Source organism: Ambystoma mexicanum, chromosome 11, assembly GCF_040938575.1.
Source record: "Ambystoma mexicanum isolate Mex_15411 chromosome 11, UKY_AmexF1_1, whole genome shotgun sequence".
In the NCBI taxonomy this organism is placed as follows: domain Eukaryota; kingdom Metazoa; phylum Chordata; class Amphibia; order Caudata; family Ambystomatidae; genus Ambystoma; species Ambystoma mexicanum.
The window spans coordinates 871808098-871831669 of NC_090934.1; the positions used below are offsets into that span (position 1 = coordinate 871808098).

Below are 23572 nucleotides of genomic sequence, written 5' to 3' on the forward strand. Positions count from 1 at the left end.
TTTCTAAAACCTTTCTGTACACATATTACTAGTTTGCTCCGGTCTCTTGTGGTGTGCCTCAAGGGTCCTGTGTCTCGCCCACGTTATATAACGTGTTTACCAAACCCCTTTTTGATATTTTGGACCATTTGGGCGTCACGTATACCAATTACGCTGACGACACACAGATACTAATCCCCATCACAGGAGACTACACAACTGACTCCCTTGCCATCAACGCCATCTACCAGGTCATCCAAGCATGGATGGCCCAGCACGGCCTCTGCCTAAATGATGAAAAGACAGAGCTCCTCATTCTTGGTTCACCACAAAAACTCACTAAACTTGACCCTGCCTTCAAGTCTTTCACCATTGATGGGAACACCATCCCGATTGCTAAGGACACGAAAACCCTAGGGATTTACATCGACTCAACCCTATCCTTGACTAGACAATCCAACGCAGTCTCATCTGCAGCAGCGCATACTTGCAAGCTCATCACCGCCTGTCGCCCGTTCCTAACCACTGCCAACTGCGTAACCTTGGCCAGGACCCTTGTACTATCCAAGGTCGACTACTGTAATGCCCTCTATCTAGGTACTAATCTCCGCAACTTAAACAAGCTACAAATTGTCCAAAACAATGCGATCAGAGCGGCCCTTAACATTCCTAGGCGCCAGCATATATCTGACACCAGGCGCAACCTGCACTGGCTCTCTATCCCACAGCGCATCTCCTTGAAGTCCTTGGCTCTCACACACAAATGCCTCCACAACCAAGCCCCTCGCTACCTGGCAAACAGATTCTCTCTCCACAATTCCACCAGACCTCGCAGAGCGGCCCAAGCCAACTGCCTTGACATCCCGCGTTTTAATCTCCAAAGATCTGGTGGAACCAGCTTCCCCATCCTGGCAGCCAAACTTTGGAACTCACTCCCCAATGACCTTAGAGCAGAACCTTCCTTCCTGAAATTCAAATACCTTACCAAAGCTTGGCTATCCGCCCAAGACTGCTAACACCAGCTTACTGCCCTACTCGCACTTTGACCTACTCTGCATCCCTTATTAACTATCCTGTAAATCACTGCCTTATCGATATTCATTTGAATGTATATTTTGTAAATTTTGTAAATCTTCCTGTATCGATATTCATTTGAATGTATATTTTGTAAATTTTGTAAATCTTCCTGTAATAATTCTGTAATACTCTGTCACATTGCCTTGTCATGCTTTCATCTTGTTGTAACTAAGTTAAGCGCCCGGTTGCCCCTGGGCCTGGTGCGCTATAGAAATAAATAAAATACTAAAATACTAAATACTAATGACAGACCTTGCTAATTTCAGTTCGCATCATATCCCAAAATGTGCACATTTTCCGTTTTCATTATGCCCCATGGGGCACCTCAAAATCACAGTGCACTCCAAAAATACAGAGAACCTGAAGACTATATGAGCCCTAAAAGTGACCCGATACCATGTTACGAAGGAAATCAATAGATTGCGAGCGTATCTGTGCAAGGGAAATCAGGGTGCGCGAATGGAGAACCCTCTTCTGATTTTCGGCGTATGTCAAGAGAGTGACGTTTTGCGAGCCCTGATGTGCTCTGTAAGAGGGTAGGGCTGCGGTCACCACAACCCTGTGAGCCTTTGAGAAGTTTGGAATCCTGACAATGGTATATTGTGAATCTGAGTAACCCTGCAAGAGCCTGAGGACTGGCTATGAGGTTTTGAACCCTGTCAATATTGAAAAGCTTTGGCTCAGTCAAAAATATTTGAGCGGGGTGCTATCATTAGGCAAGGTTAGGCGTTTGCCTATATTTGCAAATGTTAGAGCGGCAAACCGCTACTCTGCCTGTCATAGCACCGGCCCTGGTCACATGGTCTGAAGGCTGAGGCTGGCTGTAGCAGTAGCAGGCCCGGCAGCGCGGCCCCAGCACCCGGCACGTGAAATGACTAGGGTCAGGTCGGCTAAGGTCACTCATGGGCGTGGGCATGGGCGTGGCAGCGCTGGCTCGGGCGCTGGCACCTGCGCATTAGGCGTAACACGAACATAGCGCGCAAGTGCCATTGCCCGCCGTAGACTGTCATGAATGCTGCAGTCTGCTGCTGCTGCAGAGTTAACTTCTTCTTTGGAACTAAAATACCCCAGCGGCCCACCCAGGCCCGATCGTCAGTCCGATGCAGCCTGCCTCTGAGCTGCCGCCTGGCTGAGCCTGTGACCTGACCTGACAACACCTGTCCTGGGCCGACCCTGCACTAGCTGCAGCCTGCAACAGCCTTCTGCTGTGGTGTGCTGCCAGCCGAGCAGGCCACACACCCTGGCGGCGGAGGTAAGGTACCCCCAAGACTCAAGGTACTTTTCTTTGCTGTTGCCTGCTGTGGGGAAATAGAAATAAATATGCTGGGAATTAATGGATAACATAGCGGAGCCGGAGGTCCCTGTCCCCCTGCTGCCGGGAGAGGCCTCGAAGCCTGCCCGGCTGGCCCACACCCACCCGAAGGGAAGATGTCCAGCTGAGCAGCGCCGTCGTAAATCAAGACCCGCAGAGTGCTCGCGTTTAAAGGCAAACTAATTGCGCGCAGTGCCCTGGGCATCCAGCGCTGCACTCCGATCAATTAATCATTAGGCACTGTATGATGCAGAATGTATAATGTACGTTTTCGTGCAGCTCATTCACATAATAAGCATGAACATACTTCACTGGGGAATGTCGCCTGTATTTATTCTTTAATCAAGCTGCAGGAAACTTAGTACAACTGCATTGTATGCATTTCCTTCACAGCAAATGGCCTCGCCAACACAGCCCAGGGAAAGTGGGCCTAATCGTGGTAGTGGCACACCTCCTTCTGGTTAATTCCTGTATCTGCCCGTTGTTCCTGCCTCACAAATGCAGTGAGGGTGCTTGATAATTTCGTTTCAATGGGAAATAGTATAGGCCTTAATATCTTCCAGACGCAAGCAGTGTCCTATGTTTGATTTCAGCCTGCTAGCCCCGAAACGCTCCTGTCTGATTAACAAAGATGTGCGCAGAGCTCGTTTGTTAAAGCTCCTTGTTTGAGGGCAGAGGAGCTGCACTCACGCTAGCCATGACCGCCACCAGTGGTGAAACACCATTGAGCTCCCCCACCCTCCTCCTAACATTTTGGGCTACGTTGACTCGACCTGGCAGCCATGGCCGGACAGAACAGGGCACCGATGTTAAACGGCGCCCATTAACAAATGTGCTGCAATTACTAATGTAAAGTGTTTCCCTGTTCACACCTGCATTCATATGCATATGTTTTTAGCCAATTGAAATCATGGTATGGGGTTAGTACTTTTATGCCAGAGGAGTGATTGGAAGGATAGAGAGGGGACAGAAGACTGCTCATTCTCACAGCAGTCCTTAAGTGGGTGCTTGCAGACTTAAAGGAGAGAGTTAACTGCTTGTAACATTGAAGCTGCGCTAGAATAGTCTCATTAGAATGCGTAAAGAAGTTAGATGCCCGTTAGCCGGCTCGCGGCCTGCTGCTATCTGCACGTTACATCAGCTAATTGAATGGACGACCAGTACAATACTGTTAGTGTTTATTAGCCGACTCTGGGCACAGGCAACTTTACTGTACAGTGTCAGGCAGTGTAGTGAATACATTAATGCCTTTCGACTCGAAAGGGTTACCCATTTGTGTGTCGAGTGTTTTTTTGTTGTTGTTAGTCGACACTACAGAGTCCCCCACTCTGAGCAGCCGTGAGCCTCTTTGTAGGAAAGTGCAGCCTGACACCCTTTCAAGCTCCCTGCGGTGTCCTTTCCTGTGTTTCTGCTGAATTGCACATTCAGGGAGATGAGGGCAACAACGTCACCTTTGCGTGTCTGCCCCTCTGATTCTTCCTGATTCATTTCCCCCATGCACTCTGGTTTGGTGTTTGACCTTCCCCACACTTCCTATACAGCCCTCTGCACCTTTCTCGACCCCTTTCGTTTCCTTTTTTGTTAATGTTAAATTAATTTTTCGGGAATGTGTTCTGAAATTACAAATCGTTATGAAGTCAGCAAAGCCATAATGCCCTGCCACACACAGGCCAACAGCAGCCCCCCTTTATTACATGCAAAGTGCATTGTGTCCTTTCGCTGCCTCTCAAGCTGCCCATGCATGTTACCTCTGTTTTGAACTAGCCTGTGCCACCCCGTCTCCCGTCACTTTCAATTGCAGCAGAAGCCATGAACGTTGAACAGCTTGCTTCTGCCCCTCCATTTGTCTCTCCTGGGGAGCCACGCGATGTCCAACACTTCTTCTGTGCCAGCCCACGTGGCTTTTTGCACAAGTAGTCGATCAGTGTGCGGCGACACCCTGCCTTGCCTCCTCACTGTCTCTTGCGCCTCTTCGTTTGGTATCCATCGCTGTGTCTTGTTAGTGCCATGTCAGGCGTTTTCTGCACCCCAGCCCAAAACTTATTTTTCAGTTGCCTTTTCCATCACTCACTGCTGTGTCCGTCCAGGCAGCTTTACTTACGTTACGTACAGTCCTTCAGAGATTTATAAATCTTTATAAATGCACAATCATGATATCTGAGGCAGAAATAATACTTCTTCACCCCCTCAACATTCACACGACCCACTGAGGTTCTTTAGAAAAAGCAAGCTCCCAAAATATCCCTATTTAAAATGGCAACAAATATACAATAATGGGGTCAGTAATGCTATTCACAATCACACTACAGTTCTACCAAATAAAGATTGAGTTAAATGGGATAACGTACAAGACTATCAACTGAGCTCCCCAGGTGCTGCTCTAAGGGAGAGCGGATCACGCAGTGAAAATCTAACCAAGGGGTTAATCAAAAGGTGGGCCTGTGGTATTGTGAGTGAAGTATCGGTGTGGGAATTCCTTCCCCCAAATCGTGATGATGACCATTAACCCTTGCATTGCAACTCATACACCTCACCTTCAGCTGCATGTCCTGCTGCTTCATCTCTTCATCCTCATTCTGATCTCTTCGTCAGATTCTGGGAACTGGTAGATGTTGATCCTAAACGCCTCAATCTCATCTCTGAATCCTAACACTGTGAGTGGACGTGAGGGTGAGGAAAGTGCAATGGAATCGATCCACGGCAGAAGACGTGAGCAATGTGTTAGGTGGAGGTAATGGGTTTGCGGCAATCAGTAACACAATGAGGATGGTTGGTCGAGATCGGTTAGGATCTGGAGAGGGGGGGCCCCGAACTGACAGCTTGCCTAGGGTGGCAAAATTCCTTGCACATGCTCTGACTGTGAGATGCTGTGAGCTGCAGAAGAGACTTCTATCATCCTGGAGACAAAAGGTGCAGCCAAACTCCAGAGGGACTGCGAATTCTAAGCAATGACAAATGCTATGAATTAAATCATTCAGACCCTTTGAATAATCAGACCAGAAATGAAAGAGAGCCTAACGAGAAGTTACATCATGGCCGCTGTGACTAACTGAGCTGAACTTTGTGTTCAGGTTTAACACAGTGGTGTGAAAAAGTCACATTTTAGGGCCTACCTTTAGCACTTAGAGGGGCATTGAGGATTAGGTATGCCCACCCGCCAAGTGAAGAGCTTTCTGGGAGGGGCACCGACCATAACCACTCCATGTGTCCTAGGTCATTGTGTCTCTTACAATCGGGGGTAGACGAGGCACAGTCTCTACACTATAAGCATGGGTGACTAAGAGTAGCAAGTCTTCCCCTCTAACTGGTGCACTTGCTTGCCCCACTGATACGGCAGCATTCATCCCACCCACCACCCAGACCCTCTCATGATTTAGCCACAAAAATACCTATAAAGGTGCAAAGTTCCAGCAGGTTTTATTTCGATGCGTGGAGTTCTATTATGCTGTGCACAGAATTCAGCGAGTGCACTTAGAAGTCAGATCATAGTGTATTTGCCCTTGCTAACTCACGAAGGCGAGAGTGACAGGCTTACGGTATGCGCCAACATTTTTCATCATTCCCGCAGAACCGGAGATACTCTGGCTCGTGACCCTGAGCCAAGTGGCCGAAAAGGTACTACTGCTTGACTTCAAAAGTGGCAAAACTACCTTTTAAGCCTTTGGCCACTAATGTTCAAGTCCTCATTAACAGTAATGACGAACAGGGGCATAGTAAGCAACCACAACTGGGAACCCTCGTTAGAATAGAGAAAACACCAGTCAGCAAATGATTGGAAAGGGGGGATAAGCAATCATAGAGAGACAAGGGTGAACAGGGAACAACCTATCAGAAATGAGTTTGGGCAATCGGTGTATTCAGTAACCCTATAAAAGAGCACAGGATCATGCAGAGAGGGTTGCTGAATGGGCTACTGGCCAGATCACTGAGCATAGAGGAATGGAACCAAAGAGGGAAAGCCAGACCCTAGAAAATGCATGTTTGCCAAACTAGGCGACTGCAGAGAGCTATATCTCAAACTCTGGAAGAGACCAGCTTGAGAGAGAAGTAGTCTAGGAGCCTTGTAGGGACTATATCTCAGACACAGAGAGACCAGCTTAGAGGGGAGATCTAACATCCAGCTGCGGGTTGCATCACAGACACAGGGAGAGACCAGCTGAGATACAGCCCTCAGCAGTCTTTTAGAACTCATCAAGTTCTAAAAGACTGCCGAGGGCTGTATCTCACACATAGCAAGACCAGCATAGGGTAGACATTTAGGAGATTGCTTAGGGCTGTGTCACAGACACTGGGAGAGATCAGCTTAGATGAGAGATTGAAGAGCCTGCTGAGGGCAGTATCTCAGACACTGGGTGAGAGCAGCCTATGGTAGAATTTAAGATCCTGCTGACGGGAGCATCTCAGACACTGAGGGAGACCATATTAGAGGAGAGAATGAAGAGCTTGCTGAGGGCAGTATCTCGGACAATGGGTGAGACCACCTTAGAAGAGAGATCTAAGAGGCTGCTGAGGTCAGTATGTCAGACATTGGGTGAGACCAGCTTTGGGGAGAGATCGAAAAGCCTACTGAGGGCCGTATCTCAGATACTGGGTGAGATCAGCTTAGATGAGAGAACGAAGACCCTGCTGAGGGCCGTATCTCAGATACTGGGTGAGATCAGCTTAGATGAGAGAACTAAGATCCTGCTGAGGGCCATATATCAGATACTGGGTGAGACCAGCTTAGAGGAGAGGTGTAAGAGCCGGCTGAGGGCGTATCTGAGACGCTGGATGAGACCACCTTAAAAGAGAGATCTAAGAGCCTGCTTTGGGCAATATCTCAGACACAGGCCGTGACCAGCTTAGAGGATCAAGATACCACCAAGATAACTACAAAGTCAAATTCAAAGTCCTGCTTTCCCTAAGCAAAGTTTTTTTGGTAGCTTGAGACTGCATCATGCTATCAAATGCACCAATGAGAAGAGGATAGAACTCTCTTTAACATCCCTACTTTGGTGGGGCAATACAGTCTGTTGTCCAATAAGATGTAGGGAAACTGTTTAATGGATCTCCTGTCTGACGTTCCATAAATGCCGTCGTCATAGAGATGTCAGTAAAGGAGTAGGGAGGTAACGAATTCTGGAATAAAACAAGCTTCTGTTGAAAGCTTCCTAATGAGCATTGGGACATGGAAGGTTATTATAGGGGAACAGTACAGGCGCTTTTTCTAAACAAGACAGACCTTGCAGAATTGATTGGCAAAAAACAATTTTGTTCTGTTCAGGTTTATAATAATTTCATCCTATAGGCCTCCATAATTATGTGAATAAGATAATTAGGCAGATCCCAGGGCACCCCTTTCTGTGTCACAGAGGGAAAACAGGAAGATCCTGGGGAATTTTGTTGGGTTAGGAAAGGAATTATATAAGTGTTGTGTTCAAAATCGTTGGTGCGCACTTCTCTCAACACCCTGCTCTCCGTCTCTTTATCCTTAGGTTATTGGGAGGTCAATGGCTTTGGTCTGTTTGGAATTTACAAGTCTGACTTCGACCGCATTGGGGGGATGAATACCGAAGAGTTCAAAGACCACTGGGGTGGAGAAGACTGGGAATTGCTGGACAGGTAATGTGGAAGTCTAACTGAATGAGCAAATTCCCTGTGAATTGTTGCAGGAGTTATCACAATATTGTATCCTCACAATTTTATACATAGTCGCCATGACCATTTAACATTCACATTTTTATCATTGGCAAACTGCTACAATCTATATAAAACGTTTTTGTGCATGGATGCTAAGACTACCATTGCTTCTATATGTAGTTTGTGAGGATCTTTGAGCACTAACTCCTTATCCTTTGAATATCATTAAGTAATTTTGATTCAGGGTTTTGATGTTGAAGTTGTTAATGAAAGACTCCCACTATTCACCTTTTTCAACCATCTTCAGTTTTTCTTTGTCACTTTAAGTCTTTTGACCACGAAAGATTTAATCCCCATCGTCTATTGTTTTTCACAAATGTAACTTTGTTTTTCAATTTCTCTAATGATGGCTTCACTGGTACGTTCAGTGTTTTTTTGGTCCATGTTTTATATTTGATCGATAATTACATTGGTTTGTGAAAATTGTTGGTGTGGTAGTTATAGGGACTGTTAGCAGTATGCATGCTATATCTTCTGTCCTCTCTATGGCCACGAAACTCTGAAGGTCGATCTTACAAGATGATGAAACTTGGAACACTCAAGAGTAGGAGAATATCATTTTTGGAGGGACGGTGAAGAAAACATGTGGTAGTTGCAAAACTACTTCTTCAGAGAAGTTTGGAGAGGTGGGGGCTGTGATGGGAAGCCTAATCATTCCAGATGTATGTTCTCCCTCTTGGAATCAGTTCACACCACCTACCCACTAGAAGCAAACACCTCACATTTTTCAAACCTCAGTGGCAGTAATGTTGACTACTGTGTGTTTTCCTTCTACAGCGAGAGAGTTGTGATGGGTGCATTCTGTACCTGAGGCTTCACACCATTGGGGATCTAGCCCAAACCTTCCTGTCGTGTTTGGAATTTATGAACTTTTGAACTCTGCATCTCAGATGCGTGTCTTGGCCTCACAGTTTTGGGCAATGTCTTAGTACAAACTCTCAATCAATTAACTTCGGCACTGATAAATGCAGTCAATGCCCACAATATTCGATGCCAATCTATTTGACATCCATGATTTACAAAGGAAAGCACTGGCCCCCCTTTGAAGAACCGCAAACAAATAATGTACACAAACAATTGATATTTTGTCTAATTTCCTGAATCATTCTTCACTTACTCTTAAAACTGTCTCCTCTTTCTGTGACTTGGCACAAACCAAACATAGGGCCTCATTACGAGTCGGCTGGTCCGGAAGCAAGGGTGCCGATAGCAACGTAGCAGCACACTTTCCGGACCGGCAGAATACAACTCTGTGCTTTCATGGGTCTGTGCGCCCAGCAGGTCTGACCTGCCAGGTGCAATGGCCCCTGAAAGCAAGAGTTGTCACTGAAGCAACGGCACCGTTAGTAACGGTGCTGGTGCTTCCGAGTCCCCATTAGTATGGAGTCATATTAGACTCCACGGAAATGGGGACTAACATTTTCCACCGCCTGAGTTGTAATGTTCCGGTGGCACCTGGATATCAGGCAATGGAAACAGTGTTTCAATCCGGCAGCAACCCGCCGGTACCGCCGGTCCTGGAATAAGGCCCCTACAGTATTGTAGAGCACATTTGGAAACCACCTGCTGCGACAGACTCAAGTTAATATTGACTGTACTTTTGAGATAAAGATGACAAAGTACTTTATTTTGAATCTTTTTATATAGTTGCCAGGGCTATCCCTTGTTTTCGGGTTTGAGTCATCGCTGGGCTCTGCTTGGTACCCTAGTGTCCGGTTTTGATTCTTTAACGAGTTCAAACTCCAGTAACCAGCATTCAGTGAATCTGTAAAATGTCTTAATTCTCAAATTCTTAATGAGATGGGACTGCCAGACTTGTGTCGGGCAAAGGTTTGCAAGCTCTCGGTGTGTAGGTAGCCTGTTCAATATCTCTCGTACTGCACTCCTTACTAGCCCCCTAATGTCGGAATTCCCACTGTCAGCATTGGTAGGGTCTTGTTGGTCTTGCCCTTCTGTTGGCTTCCACTAGCTTTCTGCAAGGATTTTATGGTTTCTGTTCCATGCAGTCTTTCCACGTCCTCACAGCTATTCAGCTGACTCGCCCTCTGCTCGCCTGCAGCATACTCTGTGCAGGCGCAGCTTCTCTGCTACACCGAGAGACTTCCTTTTTTACTCCCAGGACCCGATTAGCCAGAAACGGGACCACACGCCAGCTCACTTGACCGCTGTCTGGTATAACAGATCCCCATCACATTTATTCTCTGCCACTTTATTGTGGCACTTTATCACACTCCACAGGGAAACGTCAGCAGGCTGCGTCAGATTGGTCGTACACACAAAAATAAAGAAATAATTGTGGACTTCTGACAAGGTTCACTCGCCTTCAGGCACACCCAATGATACGCGGGACACCAGCGTAGTAGCATACGTCTTTCTTTAAGCTGTAGCGGCCGCTCAACGCTTCTTTACTGCTCCCCATGTAGAGCTTGCAGGTGGCCCTCATGCACCACTGTGTTCCTCAAAGCCTTCCGGCCGTACAGTCACTGCAAGCCCTTCACTCGCTCGGTGGTTCGGAGGCCAATCACCTGAGGCGTGCCGACACGCTGTTACTGCCTGACGGCAGACCTCACTACAGCACGGTCGGGTTCGGAAAACCACTCGTCGGCATTGTGGACTTCTGACAAGGCTCACTCGCCTTCCGGCACACCCAATGATACGCGGGACAAAGGTGTAATAACATACGTCTTTCTTTATTAACGCCAGAACAGGAACTGTCCGTCTCCCCAAACGCCCCCTCCCTAACCCCAACATCACTTCCTGGGGGCTGGATCACAAGAGCGGCCCTCCCCACATTATGATGTAGAGAGCCTGCTTGGAATGTTTAAGGCACACCCTAACAATAATCTTCTTGCAACAAGACCTGAGTCTTGAATCGCGATATTCAAAAATATTGCTAGGTGTGTGTCTACAGCTGTATTCCTTATGCCCATAAGCAGCTGTCAACAAGAATAACACAATTCCTGGCATTAATCTTTCAAAGACTTATTATGAAGGATTCATTTTCTAATTTACCAACACTGAACACCAACCCCCAAAAAATTGAAATACTCCTGGAGGAAGATGTGCTGGTTCTTTGGCTTTAAGAATGCACCTCTGTGGAAACATTGATTTCAGCTCTTCTAAACATCCTTGCAATGGACATCAAGGAAGTAGATTACACCTTTCTTGGGAAATGGACGATAGTACCATAGCCACTATGAGAGAATCAAGGAAATGACAGATGTTGCTGCTAGTAGTTCAGCCTCCTCCTTCCTATGGCTTGTTCAGAGATTTCTTTACACATCTGCTCTTTTTCTAAGAATTCCAAAAATGATTTACAAGTTTAGGAGAGGACAATCTCCTCTGAGATTTGAAATGGATCACGGCGATCAGCTATTCAGGGGTGCTACAGCTCCCTCAGATTGCTCAGCTCAATATTCTTCATAGAGCAGATCTGCGATTCCTGGATTGAAAGGGACTACCGGTATTAAAACCCAGCATCAATTAATGTAGTAATCTGGCCGGGCAGGGTTAGTAACCTGACACCATAGACTTCTTCTGTATGAAAGTTCTAAAGAGGGGCACACCAATTTCTGCCAAGACATGTTTTTAAAAATGCAAAAAGTTCACAATGTTCTGGGCATTTTTACTGAGGTCATTTAACCCTGTAAACTCTCCAATAATCTCCCCTTTTCTGTGCATGTGACACCCACAGGGTATAGCGAGGAACCAGATTGCTTCATCAACGGATAACCCCTACAGTATGTGTGGCCCCACCTTAGGCAAGAACAACACCCCGTTCAGCCCCCTTTCTAGGCTCAGATGGAAGGGCATGTACCAAGGACGTCATTTAGGGTTCGCCAGAGGTCACACTTGCGACCCCCGAGATCTCCCTTGCTACTCCTGTGGTCTCCCTTGCTACCCCTAAAAAGATATATATATATAATATTTATTTTCTTCTTTTTTTTTAATCTTTTTTTTTTTGGAGCTCTGGGCTGTGGCCAATGCCATGTGCCTCTTTGTTTCTAGAGTGGCTGTCTTTCTTGTTCTGGCACACTTCAGGGGGTGAGTCACTGATTTAATTTGTTCTTAAATACCTCACATTCACAATGCAGGCAAAATCCTCCAAAAAGCATTTAGTGTAGAATAAGCATCCATTTCGGACTATGTATTTTTCTTTTCGCAAGTTGCAGTTATAGCATGTTTTTTCTGCCGATACATAGGGTGATCCATTCTTGTATGAAATGTATATCATGTTACAGTGATATTGTAACCATATTGTTCATAGGATACTTAGAAACAATGCTATGTGATTCCACTTCATGTTTTGTCAAGAAATAGTCATGCTCCATCGCTTCCCGTGATGTCATCAGTGGTCAAGGGTCATGTGATGTCAGTTCCGCTACGCTTGGCATTTTGGTGAAATGACGTCCCTGGCTTGTACCACACTACTACTAGACTCCGAGGGTGGATGCTGTATTTCTATCTGCTCTTAGTGATTCTGGTGTAGTCTCATATACATTCCGGTACAGCCTCTGGCTCTTTGTTCCTTTCTCCTTGGCCATCACTGGGTTCAACGTATGTAGTTCTTGCGCTGCACAAATACCGCTAGGTGATCCTTACAGACACTGGTATCTGGGTCCTAGCCAGACATCGCTGCTGGTTGGATCCTCTTGGGATCAGTTCTGACTTACAATTTCAAGGACTTTCTCACTATCTCCTACTCCTGGGGGACTTCTCCATTCAATACTGTTAAATGTATTTTAATTGTTTTTTTTATTACGTGCCTAATACCATACCGGAGTTCGGTTTCTAAGCATGGATCCGGGATTCAAACTTCTGCTGCTCTGCGTGCTCTTGTTTCTACGACCAGCGCTCTGCCCCTCCGCTATCCTCCGTTCATGCCTTCATCTGTGTAAGGACTTTCCGAACCAGTGAGCTATCCACTCGTGGAGGTGCTCTGTCTAGAACCCCCAAAGGGTGTCATCATGGCTAACACCAGGCTTGTGCCAGAGGTGCCCATGTAGCCCAGAAACTCTGTAATATTTGGGTGCCTCCTCGTGCTAATGCAGAGTTTGGACCGTGAGGTCCATGCCTGACCTAATGCTGTGCATGGTCTAAGGCGCATGTAAGGCCCGACTCCAAGCTTCATCTCCATGTTCCACTTCACGCACCATCTCTGTTAGGCATTGATCCTACTCATGCTTACGAGCGCCCCACATAAACTGCAGAGGCAGGGGAGCCTCTGGCCCTTGTGATCTTGGGCTTACCCAGATGCCTCTTGACCTGCTGTACTCAATGGTGCTGAAATGCAGAAGTCTAAAAATGTCAACACACCTGCGGCGTTGTGCTCGTTTTTCTGAATTTGACAAATTGTTTAGCCTTGCAGCACCTTTCTGCTCTTGGAACATACCCCTTTCGAAATGCTCTATTCTGCCCCTGCACCCCTGGCTGATTCGCAGAGACTTTGTCACATCGTTATTTCTTGCAATCTCTTGCTGCACTTGAACCTTTATCTCAGCTAATGGCTTCAGCTATGAAAATCCTCTCTGTAACTGCGCCATGCCGCACTGCTCCCTACCTGACACGATATTACAGCTTCACATTGCTCATTTTGCCCAATGCAACGTTTGATACAGTAACCGTCAGCAATGTAAGCAACTGTGACAGCAACCATCCCCTTGAGCAATGTCTGTAACTGTAAGCATCCGCAAGCATTGTAATCAACAGCCAATGTAACCTTTAAGCAATGTAAGTAATCTGTAAGCAACAGCAAATGTAACCTGTATGCAATGCAAGTCATCTGTAAGCAACAGCAAATGTAACCTGTATGCAATGCAAGTAATATGTAAGCAACAGCAAATGTAACCTGTATGCAATGCAAGTAATCTGTAAGCAACAACAAATGTAACCTGTATGCAATTGCAAGTAATATGTAAGCAACAGCAAATGTAACCGCTAAGCAATGTAAGTAATCTGTAACCGCATCCTTAAGCAATAAATGTAACTGTAAGTAACTTTAAACAAAACCCTAAGCAATGTAAGAAACAACAACCATAACCTTTAAGCAATGCAAGAATCTAGTAACCATAACTGTTTCCTTAAGCAATATTTGTAAATGCAACATAAGCAACAGCAACCGTAACATTTCAGCAAATGTAAGCAACTTGCTACCCTAACCTTAAGAATTGTATGTAACTGGAATCGTAACCTTAAGCGTATGAATGCAGCAGCGCCTTGATGCCTAAGGGCTTAGTGAGACAAATGCAAAAATAAATGAAAGGGCAATGCCGTGGACAAGCACTAAGTGCACATAAAGGGAACCCCAACCCCCACAGACGCCCCCAAATGTGAGTACAGGTCTGCAGTGCACCTACATGACATTGCAGCGAAACTGAGATGGAGACGTTAACAATCCTTTTATCACTCTCTCAGGGTACATTTAATGAGCAATTCTGTTAGATATCCTGGGGAGGAGGGACGCCAGTCTGGAGAGATTCTGTTCAAAGTAGAACCCCACATATTCATACAGGGTCAGCTGTCTGATTTATGGCACAGTTGAAAATAATGACAGTGCACATGTGTAAGACTGCCCTGCCTGGGTCCAGGTCACTAGCTTGTGCACTGGACCCAGGCAGGACAGTCTGCTAAGTGGCCAGGTCCACTGGGGTCCATATCCTCTAAGAACGCGTGTCCTATGGCCGGGTTATCAAGGAAAATCAATGGTATTTAATAGTTTGTGAAAGGTTGCGGAATGCAGGGGTCGAAGTGTACAAAAAGAAGTAGTAGAACTATGTTGCCTACTGGCCTGCACCGCTCCCCACAAACCCCATCGCCGGGCCTTCTCCTGCACACATTCCCAACCCCCAAACAAACACACCTCCTGGTTAAGGGAATCTTCAGGGCAGTGCAACTTCTTCTTCAACTTTTAATTGAATTAAAACGGAACCATTCCAAAACAGTGTCTTTTTAAAATAGAAGTATAGGAAGAGTAAAACTTTAAGACTGCTCCGACCGTTCCCGCCAGTTAGACCACTGGCAGAATGTTTTTTTTCTGGCTGCGTACTGCAGCTGTGAAGCTCTGCTTTGACCAAGATTTGAGGAACAGTCGTTTTGAACTGTCTAGTCGTGGTGCCTTGTATTTGAGGCCCGTTTGTGCATGTTCACTCTGGGGAGTCTCCCTGCATACTTCACAAACCAGGGTGGTGCTCTGTGGTGTGCCTGGCTAGGGCTACCTCATGTGGACTCTGTGGTCTCAGTCAATACTGATTGTACTTCACTTACGTGTTTCAGCGTGAATTCAGTTGTTTCACCCATCTCTATGTTCTTGGAGAGTCCACTGATCTAAGCATCGTGACACCACGTGCTGTCTTCAAGGCCATCTTGCTTTAAGTGTTGTAATTTGAAGGCTTTAGGGAGAGCTCGTAGATTGCGGGATGGGTGTTAGAGAGGAATAAATGGCAGTCCCCTGTGCCCTCCCGCTCCCCATCGTTTGTTTGGTTTGTTTGTTTGTTTTATTTTATTTGCTTATATAGCGCACCGAGCCCAAGCGTATCTGGGCGCTTTTCTTAGAGTACATGTTACAGAATTATATACAACTTAATGCAAGATACATTAAGTTATACATTGGAAGATAACAACATAGTTAGCAATTTGCAGATATATACAGGTATTTGAATTTACATAATGTACTGAGGAGACATGTTCATAATTAGAGCTTACCTAGGAATACAACTGGCCATGGATGGCTTAGGCGTGAGACCTAACACGGCTCTGGGCATAGTCGAGAGGGTAGCTGGGGTCTAGTAGTCACGATAGAGCAGAATGGATATTTAGTTAGATTGCGAGAATAACCAGCATTTTGTTTGTCCTTCCCAGCAAAACGTAGCCAGCAACTGCACCTGATCGGCTGCAGGGGGAATCACTGACCGACCCTGGGAGGGAGGGGGGAGCGGTTTGGAAATTGGTACTGCAGCTGAGGGCCTAAGGTTCATCATCATACCTAAGGTGGTGCAGCCATCCGTTTTTGTCCGGGAACCCAAGGGCACCATTTTCTGATGGTCTACTCTGCTCCCCCACTTCCCCATTGTTCCCTCACACTAAGAAGACAGCTGCAGCGGCCTAAAAGGCTGCTCGTGGACTCATGTGTCCGGACTGCACTTCTGTTCTAAGCAGAACACCTAATCAGCCCTTACCACGCATACAGGAGCCTAAGGTTAGCATGAGCGAACCTCTCGAAACATTCAAGAGACAATTCCATAGAAGCAGTACCTTTACCGTAATCGCTTCTGTGTCATTCCATCGCCAGGGTTTATTTGCAGAGCTTTTGCTGCTGATTTTTGGATGAAAAAATGAATCGACATTTTTAATTTCTTTTATTTGGTGGTGTTCCCCCACCAAACCCTCCTTCCCAGTTTTTTACTGCCTATTCCCCACACCCCTTACCCTTTATATCCTTTTGCATATTTTTGTATGAGTGTTTTTTACCAAACATTGGCAACAAAAACACTGAGTGAAAATACCCCTGGCCATTAATAACATCGTATCCTGGTAAATTGCTAAAATCAAAATCTAAGGGCCTCATTACAAGTATGGCGGAGCGGAAAAAGAATTGCTGGTAACGGAATTACCGCCATTATTCCCGCTCTGCCATACTACAAGTATGGCCATGGAGTGGAGGATTTACCTTCAGCATCATTCTGGAGGTAAATCCTCAAACTATCTGCCTAAAAATTGGCTAAATCAGCGGAATTACCACAGCAGAGTTACTGCTACAATAATTCTGCCAAAAAAGCCCCATTGAGTCCTATGGACTCAAACTAATGGGGACTTACACCGCCACTTGTAATCTAGCAGTAATACCGCCGGACCAAGTGGCAGTGGACCAAACTCGTAATGAGGCCCTATGATTGATTCAAACATTCACTGAAGGACTTTGGGGCTCATTCCAACTTTACCGGTTCGGTAATAACGTGCCAGTAAATAGTACCAGAATGATCACCAGCTAAAAGCTGGAAGACATTCCTCTACCTTACCGGCAAAATATAGCCATTATTACCGGGCTTAGTAATACCGGTGCCGGTAATACCAGCAATCCCCCCATGGAGTCCTATATGGAATGGAGATTTACAGCTATTACCGTCACTCAGAATACGGTGGACATTCCACCGGACGGAGTGCTGCTAACAGTTAATTAGATCATATGTACATCCTATCCGCTGCAATGCTAAGTCTTCGCAATTAAACCATATCAAAGAGCGCAGCCCATAGGAAAGTGCCAGCATGTGCCTGGAGTTTACCAGATCCAATGGCCAGCCCAAGTAGAATGCTGAAATCCAATGAGAACCACAGGAGTGGAATGCTGTTATCAAGGACAATGTTGGGAAGCAAAGAACCTCTCATTGTTAATGCTAAGGATGAGTTGAGTGTCCAGGAGCGAAGGCCACAACAATCTCCAAGTGCTCCCCCTAGTTGCTGCTGAGACCTTGCACATTCAGGCTGTTTACTTCACCCAGGACAAGTGCCCCAAAGCATGCTCAGATCCCTGGAGATGATTGCCAAGATCACGGGTGGGAGGTGCTGTTGCACCGCGAGAGAATATCAAGGCCAGGGTAAGGTCCAGATTGTTTATTGTATACTATGGCCCTTGAGTTAGTAAACCTGCAAAGTGCTTCCCCGACAGCCTTTGCTTAGAGTATGATGCACCACTTTCCATACTGCAGCGCAGCTGCACAAGATTGTACAATGCATTGGAGAAGGCCTTTGGTAGACTGTGGACTCGGATACAAATTCCAGCCATTCCTGCATCCAAACAGACCATGAAGCCCACACTCGGATCTACTACATCCCTATGCTTTTAGCTGGTTATCGGTGGCATCGTGGTTTTAGCCAAGTGTCACAGGACTGTCTCGTCCCAGCAGCTGCCCCCTCCCAGCAGCTGCCCCCTTGCTTACCCCTCCAGATTGACAACAGTAACACAATGGGCCTCATTACAATTGTGGTCAGGAAACAACGGTGCCGGTAAGCGTACCGGCACCGTTGTTTCCAGACCAGCACACTACAACTCTGCGGGTGGGTGCCATCCCGCCCGCTAGGGTCCAACCTGCCGGGTGGAACGGCACCCGTTTGCAGAGTTATCATGGCAGCACTGGACACGTAATGAGGCCCAATACGTTAGAGAAAATTCAGGATAGCTGCTGGGTTCTCCCCTTTGCTGTTTTGAAGTAGGGCAAACTTCATCAGAGCTGTCAGCACTTTGGATCGCCCAAGATCCCACAGTTAGCCAGTAGTGCCTTGGAGTGTCTGGTAACAGGGAAATATAGTCACTGTATTTGGGGTGCAGCACAGCCACATTACTGACTGGTTGAACACACATTCAGAGGCCATCAATCTGCTGGACTGGGGTCCGCCAGTGTCAGACTCACTGTTCTAGTCTGTGATGCAGTGCACCTCTATACCTTCTCCCTGGATTGAGGTTCAGGAGGAGGGTGGAGGAAGTGGGGAAAATCCCTAGAAAGAGACGTGTGCTGCCAATTCTTCGTCCGTCAGACCGGCATGGTCTCCTACACCTCCCATGCTGCTGCTCCTCACTCCCACTGTGACCTACCCGCGAGGTACCCAGCTCAATCTCTCTCACTCAGTGCACTGGACCTCACTGTTGCTCTGGTGGCGGAGTGAGATCCGACCCACATTCCTCCACTGCTGCATGGCTCTGCAGGTAAAGTCCCTCTCAATTTTCTGTGGCAGAGTCACAGTCTCCGCCTATCAGGTGTGAGCTCACCGGCCATGCCAAATGAAGACGAATTTCTTCAGTGACACCCTCCGCACTGATACGTTTCCCTGCTGAGTGACCATTTAGATTATGGAAAATTGATAGTATTGGGGGCTTAGAGGGATGGCTTTGAAAGCCTTAAGAAACTACTGCCTCGTCTGTTGCTTCGATCCACAGCACCCCGCAGAGGACACCTCACTTTAGGTGCTCCTTATGTAGTAGTCCAGTCGAAACCTGTGCATCTATGCAAGTTCTTATTAGACAAAGACAAAAAAGAACCCTATTAGGGAACTCCCGTCCCCTGCACTCTATTAATCGCTTAAACAAGCTGAATAAAGGTTTATTCCCAAGAGGGGAATCAGAGTAAATGGAGTAAATCAATTTAAAGTGCAATGAAACAACATAGTAATACAAGATATATGTTTAGTATCGAAACATATTCATCAATTCAACGAAGAGTTGGTTATCCAATCTGGATTTATTTTTCAAAGAGCAAATGCCCAACGCGTTTCGAGATAATGTTCTCTTCATCAGGGGCTGTAGTTATTCGTTGTGTCAATCACAGTAACTCTAGAGAAGTATATACAAAATAATAATAATGTCAATTTACATAATAATGATATCAACTTAATGTTTTAGAGACAGTGATTTATCCAATAAATCATATAAGTTCTTAAAGCAAAAGGTAGTACACTAATTAGAGGAGTCTGCAATCATGTTATAAAGTAACAAGGAACAAGAGTTAATATCGCTATAGCAGAGTCTTCATCCTAAACAATTATAAATCAAATGTAAGAAAAAATAGACTATTGCAAGAACTACTAGGTGTATAAAGAGTAATAAACATACCGTATGTTACATTAAAGGATAGACTGGGTCATGTCGTTACACAAGTGTGTCATCCCAACAAGTTGTAGCTGTCTGGGTCCCCTATAGTATAACCAAAGAGGCAGAAGATACTAAATGAGCACTGTGCTTTGGAATCAAGTATAAATTGATAGATGACGAAGAAAGTCTGTTAACTTACTAGCCAAACAAGAATTGCTTGTATCTGAATCCCTCAGAGGCTGAGGGGACGTGTTGGTGTCAAAGGAGAACAGTATTTTCAGTCTGTGCGCGGTACCTAAAAGATGGAGGCGCCACTCGTTACAAATAGAACAACCAAACAGGTCTACAGTGTCAAGAGTATCCAACTAGCGTCAAAATTGAAAAATAGGGTTAAAGTAGTCTGTGCGTTACAGCGTGATGACGTCACAATAATGACGTATATATTAACCGCCATGTTTTTTGGAGGCCTATAGCGACTGCGGAATCTCCCCGCTCCTACCTGTCTTTCCTGCCTTACAAAGACTACAGTAAGTTACTTATTCTAGGACAGGGCCAGACTACTTTAACCCTATTTTTCAATTTTGACGCTAGTTGGATACTCTTGACACTGTAGACCTGTTTGGTCGTTCTATTTGTAACGAGTGGCGCCTCCATCTTTTAGGTACCGCGCACAGACTGAAAATACTGTTCTCCTTTGACACCAACACGTCCCCTCAGCCTCTGAGGGATTCAGATACAAGCAATTCTTGTTTGGCTAGTAAGTTAACAGACTTTCTTCTTCATCTATCAATTTATACTTGATTCCAAAGCACAGTGCTCATTTAGTATCTTCTGCCTCTTTGGTTATACTATAGGGGACCCAGACAGCTACAACTTGTTGGGATGACACACTTGTGTAACGACATGACCCAGTCTATCCTTTAATGTAACATACGGTATGTTTATTACTCTTTATACACCTAGTAGTTCTTGCAATAGTCTATTTTTTCTTACATTTGATTTATAATTGTTTAGGATGAAGACTCTGCTATAGCGATATTAACTCTTGTTCCTTGTTACTTTATAACATGATTGCAGACTCCTCTAATTAGTGTACTACCTTTTGCTTTAAGAACTTATATGATTTATTGGATAAATCACTGTCTCTAAAACATTAAGTTGATATCATTATTATGTAAATTGACATTATTATTATTTTGTATATACTTCTCTAGAGTTACTGTGATTGACACAACGAATAACTACAGCCCCTGATGAAGAGAACATTATCTCGAAACGCGTTGGGCATTTGCTCTTTGAAAAATAAATCCAGATTGGATAACCAACTCTTCGTTGAATTGATGAATATGTTTCGATACTAAACAGATATCTTGTATTACTATGTTGTTTCATTGCACTTTAAATTGATTTACTCCATTTACTCTGATTCCCCTCTTGGGAATAAACCTTTATTCAGCTTGTTTAAGCGATTAATAGAGTGCAGGGGACGGGAGTTCCCTAATAGGGTTCTTTTTTGTCTTTGTGTAATTGTACAACCCATATGCCAGGGTTGATTTCTTTTCTCCCCTGCACCTTGAATTACTCTTAAATAGATCGCTCTATTTCATAATAGAGTACCATATACACATTGAAGTCAGTTTTACATTCTGAGTGTCAGGTGTGTTCTTTCCAGTTAGCAAGTTCTTATTAGACACAGTCTCTAGCATGGGTACCTTTTGCAGACTCGCAGGCAACGTTTTATTTGACTGTAAAGTACTTGGGGGGGGGGGGGGGGTCCATACGGGTACATATAGATTAAAGCATAATGGTCTCTCTTACTCCTGTCCAAAGCTAGAAAAAACAAGTATAATTTCAGAATTCCTCCTGCTTTTATGGGGATATTCTGAGCATGGCAAAACAAAAGAGAGAGGTGATAGCTGGAAGGTTTCGAATTAATCTTAACCTCTGGCATCGCTCTGAGCTACCCAAGAGACCATCGTTCTTCGACTGCCAGGCCATTACAAAAGGTACAGGCTGAGAAACGATAGTCTGGAGATTTGCCCAGAGTTGTGCCCGTGGTTGATTTATTCAGAACCTTCCAGCCATCAACTTTTGGTTTTGCTTTAGTCAACCCGATTGGGACGGGTATACCCAGACGTGGGTCCTGAGCTTGCTGGGCGTAGAGATCCAAGCTGCTCCTCAATGATTGCCCGATTTGCATATAGTCGTTCGCCGCCTGTAGTGGCTTGGTAGGCCAAAAAACGATGTTCTGGAGGTTTGCCCAGAGCTGTGCCCGTGGTTATGATTTATTCAAAACCTTCCAGCCATCAACTTTCAATTTTGGAGATATTCAGAGAGCATGGTCACATAATTAAAATTCTCTAGGAAACTACCATTGGAGGTAAGTAAATGATATTTCAGCTCATATATTTAACTCACAAAGTGATGTCAATGCACATGGGATCTGTGCTGCATTAATGAGATGTGCAAAAGTGTTAACTAGAAAACTTTGGCTATTAACACTGTTGAGTCCATGATTCTAAACTGCCAATTGTAAAATAAAGAGGGGGCGCAGGGAGTGTAGCCACACCTGTTCACATTTTCAGTTGTGATATTGCCTAGGCCAGGGTAGGCAGCCCACTGCTGTAGACCAAACCGATGAAGCAGACTTTGTTCCTAAATGTCTTCAGAGTATCTTTCAATGCTGCAGATCCAGTCTGCCAAGTCGTAGTTTGATCTATTACTTTGTACTTCTAACTTATTAAAGGTACCCGTCTGTTGCATCCAGCCAAGTCCTCCACCATTACAAATGTTCCACTAACCTATTTTGAGTCTCTTGAATCTCTCTAAGGTGTGGGCCAGAGGATCCTTCTTTCCATTAGTCCCAACCTGATTGCCCTGTGTAGATACCAATTGGAGCATTCTGCTCCTGTCACAGCTGCTGGAAAGGTTCCATCTGAAGCTGATGCTTCCAGAGTACCATCTGTTTCCAGATCACACTCTCCCAGTTCGGACTAACCAGTATCGCAGCGGTCAGGAAGACGTACCCACAAAAGCAAAAGAAGCATGGGTCTGGCACTGTCTAATGGATGCTACCCTTTCACCATGATGGTGGTTTACCATTGGGAACGAGGTGGGACCTTCTGTGAGATGGGAGGATAGCTCAGGGGCAACATGCGCTCGCCTTGGAAACGAGACGACATGGAGCACCACAGGTTCGATCCCCGTGTCCGCACTTAGAAACCTCTGGGTATTACGCGCGTTATAAATAACCTATCATATCATATGGCTGCCCAACACTCGCACTGCACTTTGTAAGTATAGTGCATGATTGAAAGACCACTAAAGAGTGCCAGCTGCTCATCACTCGCACTGCACTTTGTAAGGATAGTGCATGATTGAAAGTCCACTAAAGAGTGCCGGTTTGGCTGATCGGGGCCAAGCTTGTGATCGGTGTCACTAATTGAGGAGTGCCTTGGCTGATGGGAGTGGCATTACCCGGCAGCATTAGTGTGCACTCCAAACCCTCACTTGCTAGCATCCAGGCTGCCCAGCCCAATTGGAAGCAAGCAGCACTGAATCAGTTGGAGGTTAAGCCGTGCCTCCCTTTTCATTTACCATTGGACTGAGGTCCAAGCTAAGTAGTGTGCTAGCCTGAGACATTGTCATGTTCTAAAACAAATTCGTGTTTAGCACTGCCTAGTTGTAATATGTGTATTATTTTCTTATTGTGGCATGAAGTGATAAACGTTGGAACTGGGAAAACTGACAACGCTATGACAATCGGCCTTTGTGGTCTGCATGCATGAAACTCTTTTTAGATCTTACCAGTGCATGTTAGACACGCATCAGTGTTTACATTGACTTTGCGAACTTGATGGAATCTTGACAACATGTTGCTGTCTTGAATTTAAAAGGATTTAACAAGCCATAATTAAATTAAATAAATTAATAAATGTGACAACCCA

The 23572-nt window shown here is 45.5% G+C and overlaps 1 protein-coding gene across 2 annotated transcripts in view; it reads left to right on the forward strand.

Moving 5' to 3' along the window:
• The window catches only part of B4GALNT4 (beta-1,4-N-acetyl-galactosaminyltransferase 4), an 834734-nt gene that overhangs the window by 802087 nt on the left and 9075 nt on the right, over positions 1–23572 (forward strand). For both annotated transcript variants that reach the window (XM_069623923.1, XM_069623924.1), the window contains one exon: positions 7843–7969. In XM_069623923.1, coding sequence (XP_069480024.1) covers positions 7843–7969 — 127 coding nt within the window. The remainder of the gene's footprint in view (positions 1–7842; positions 7970–23572) is intronic.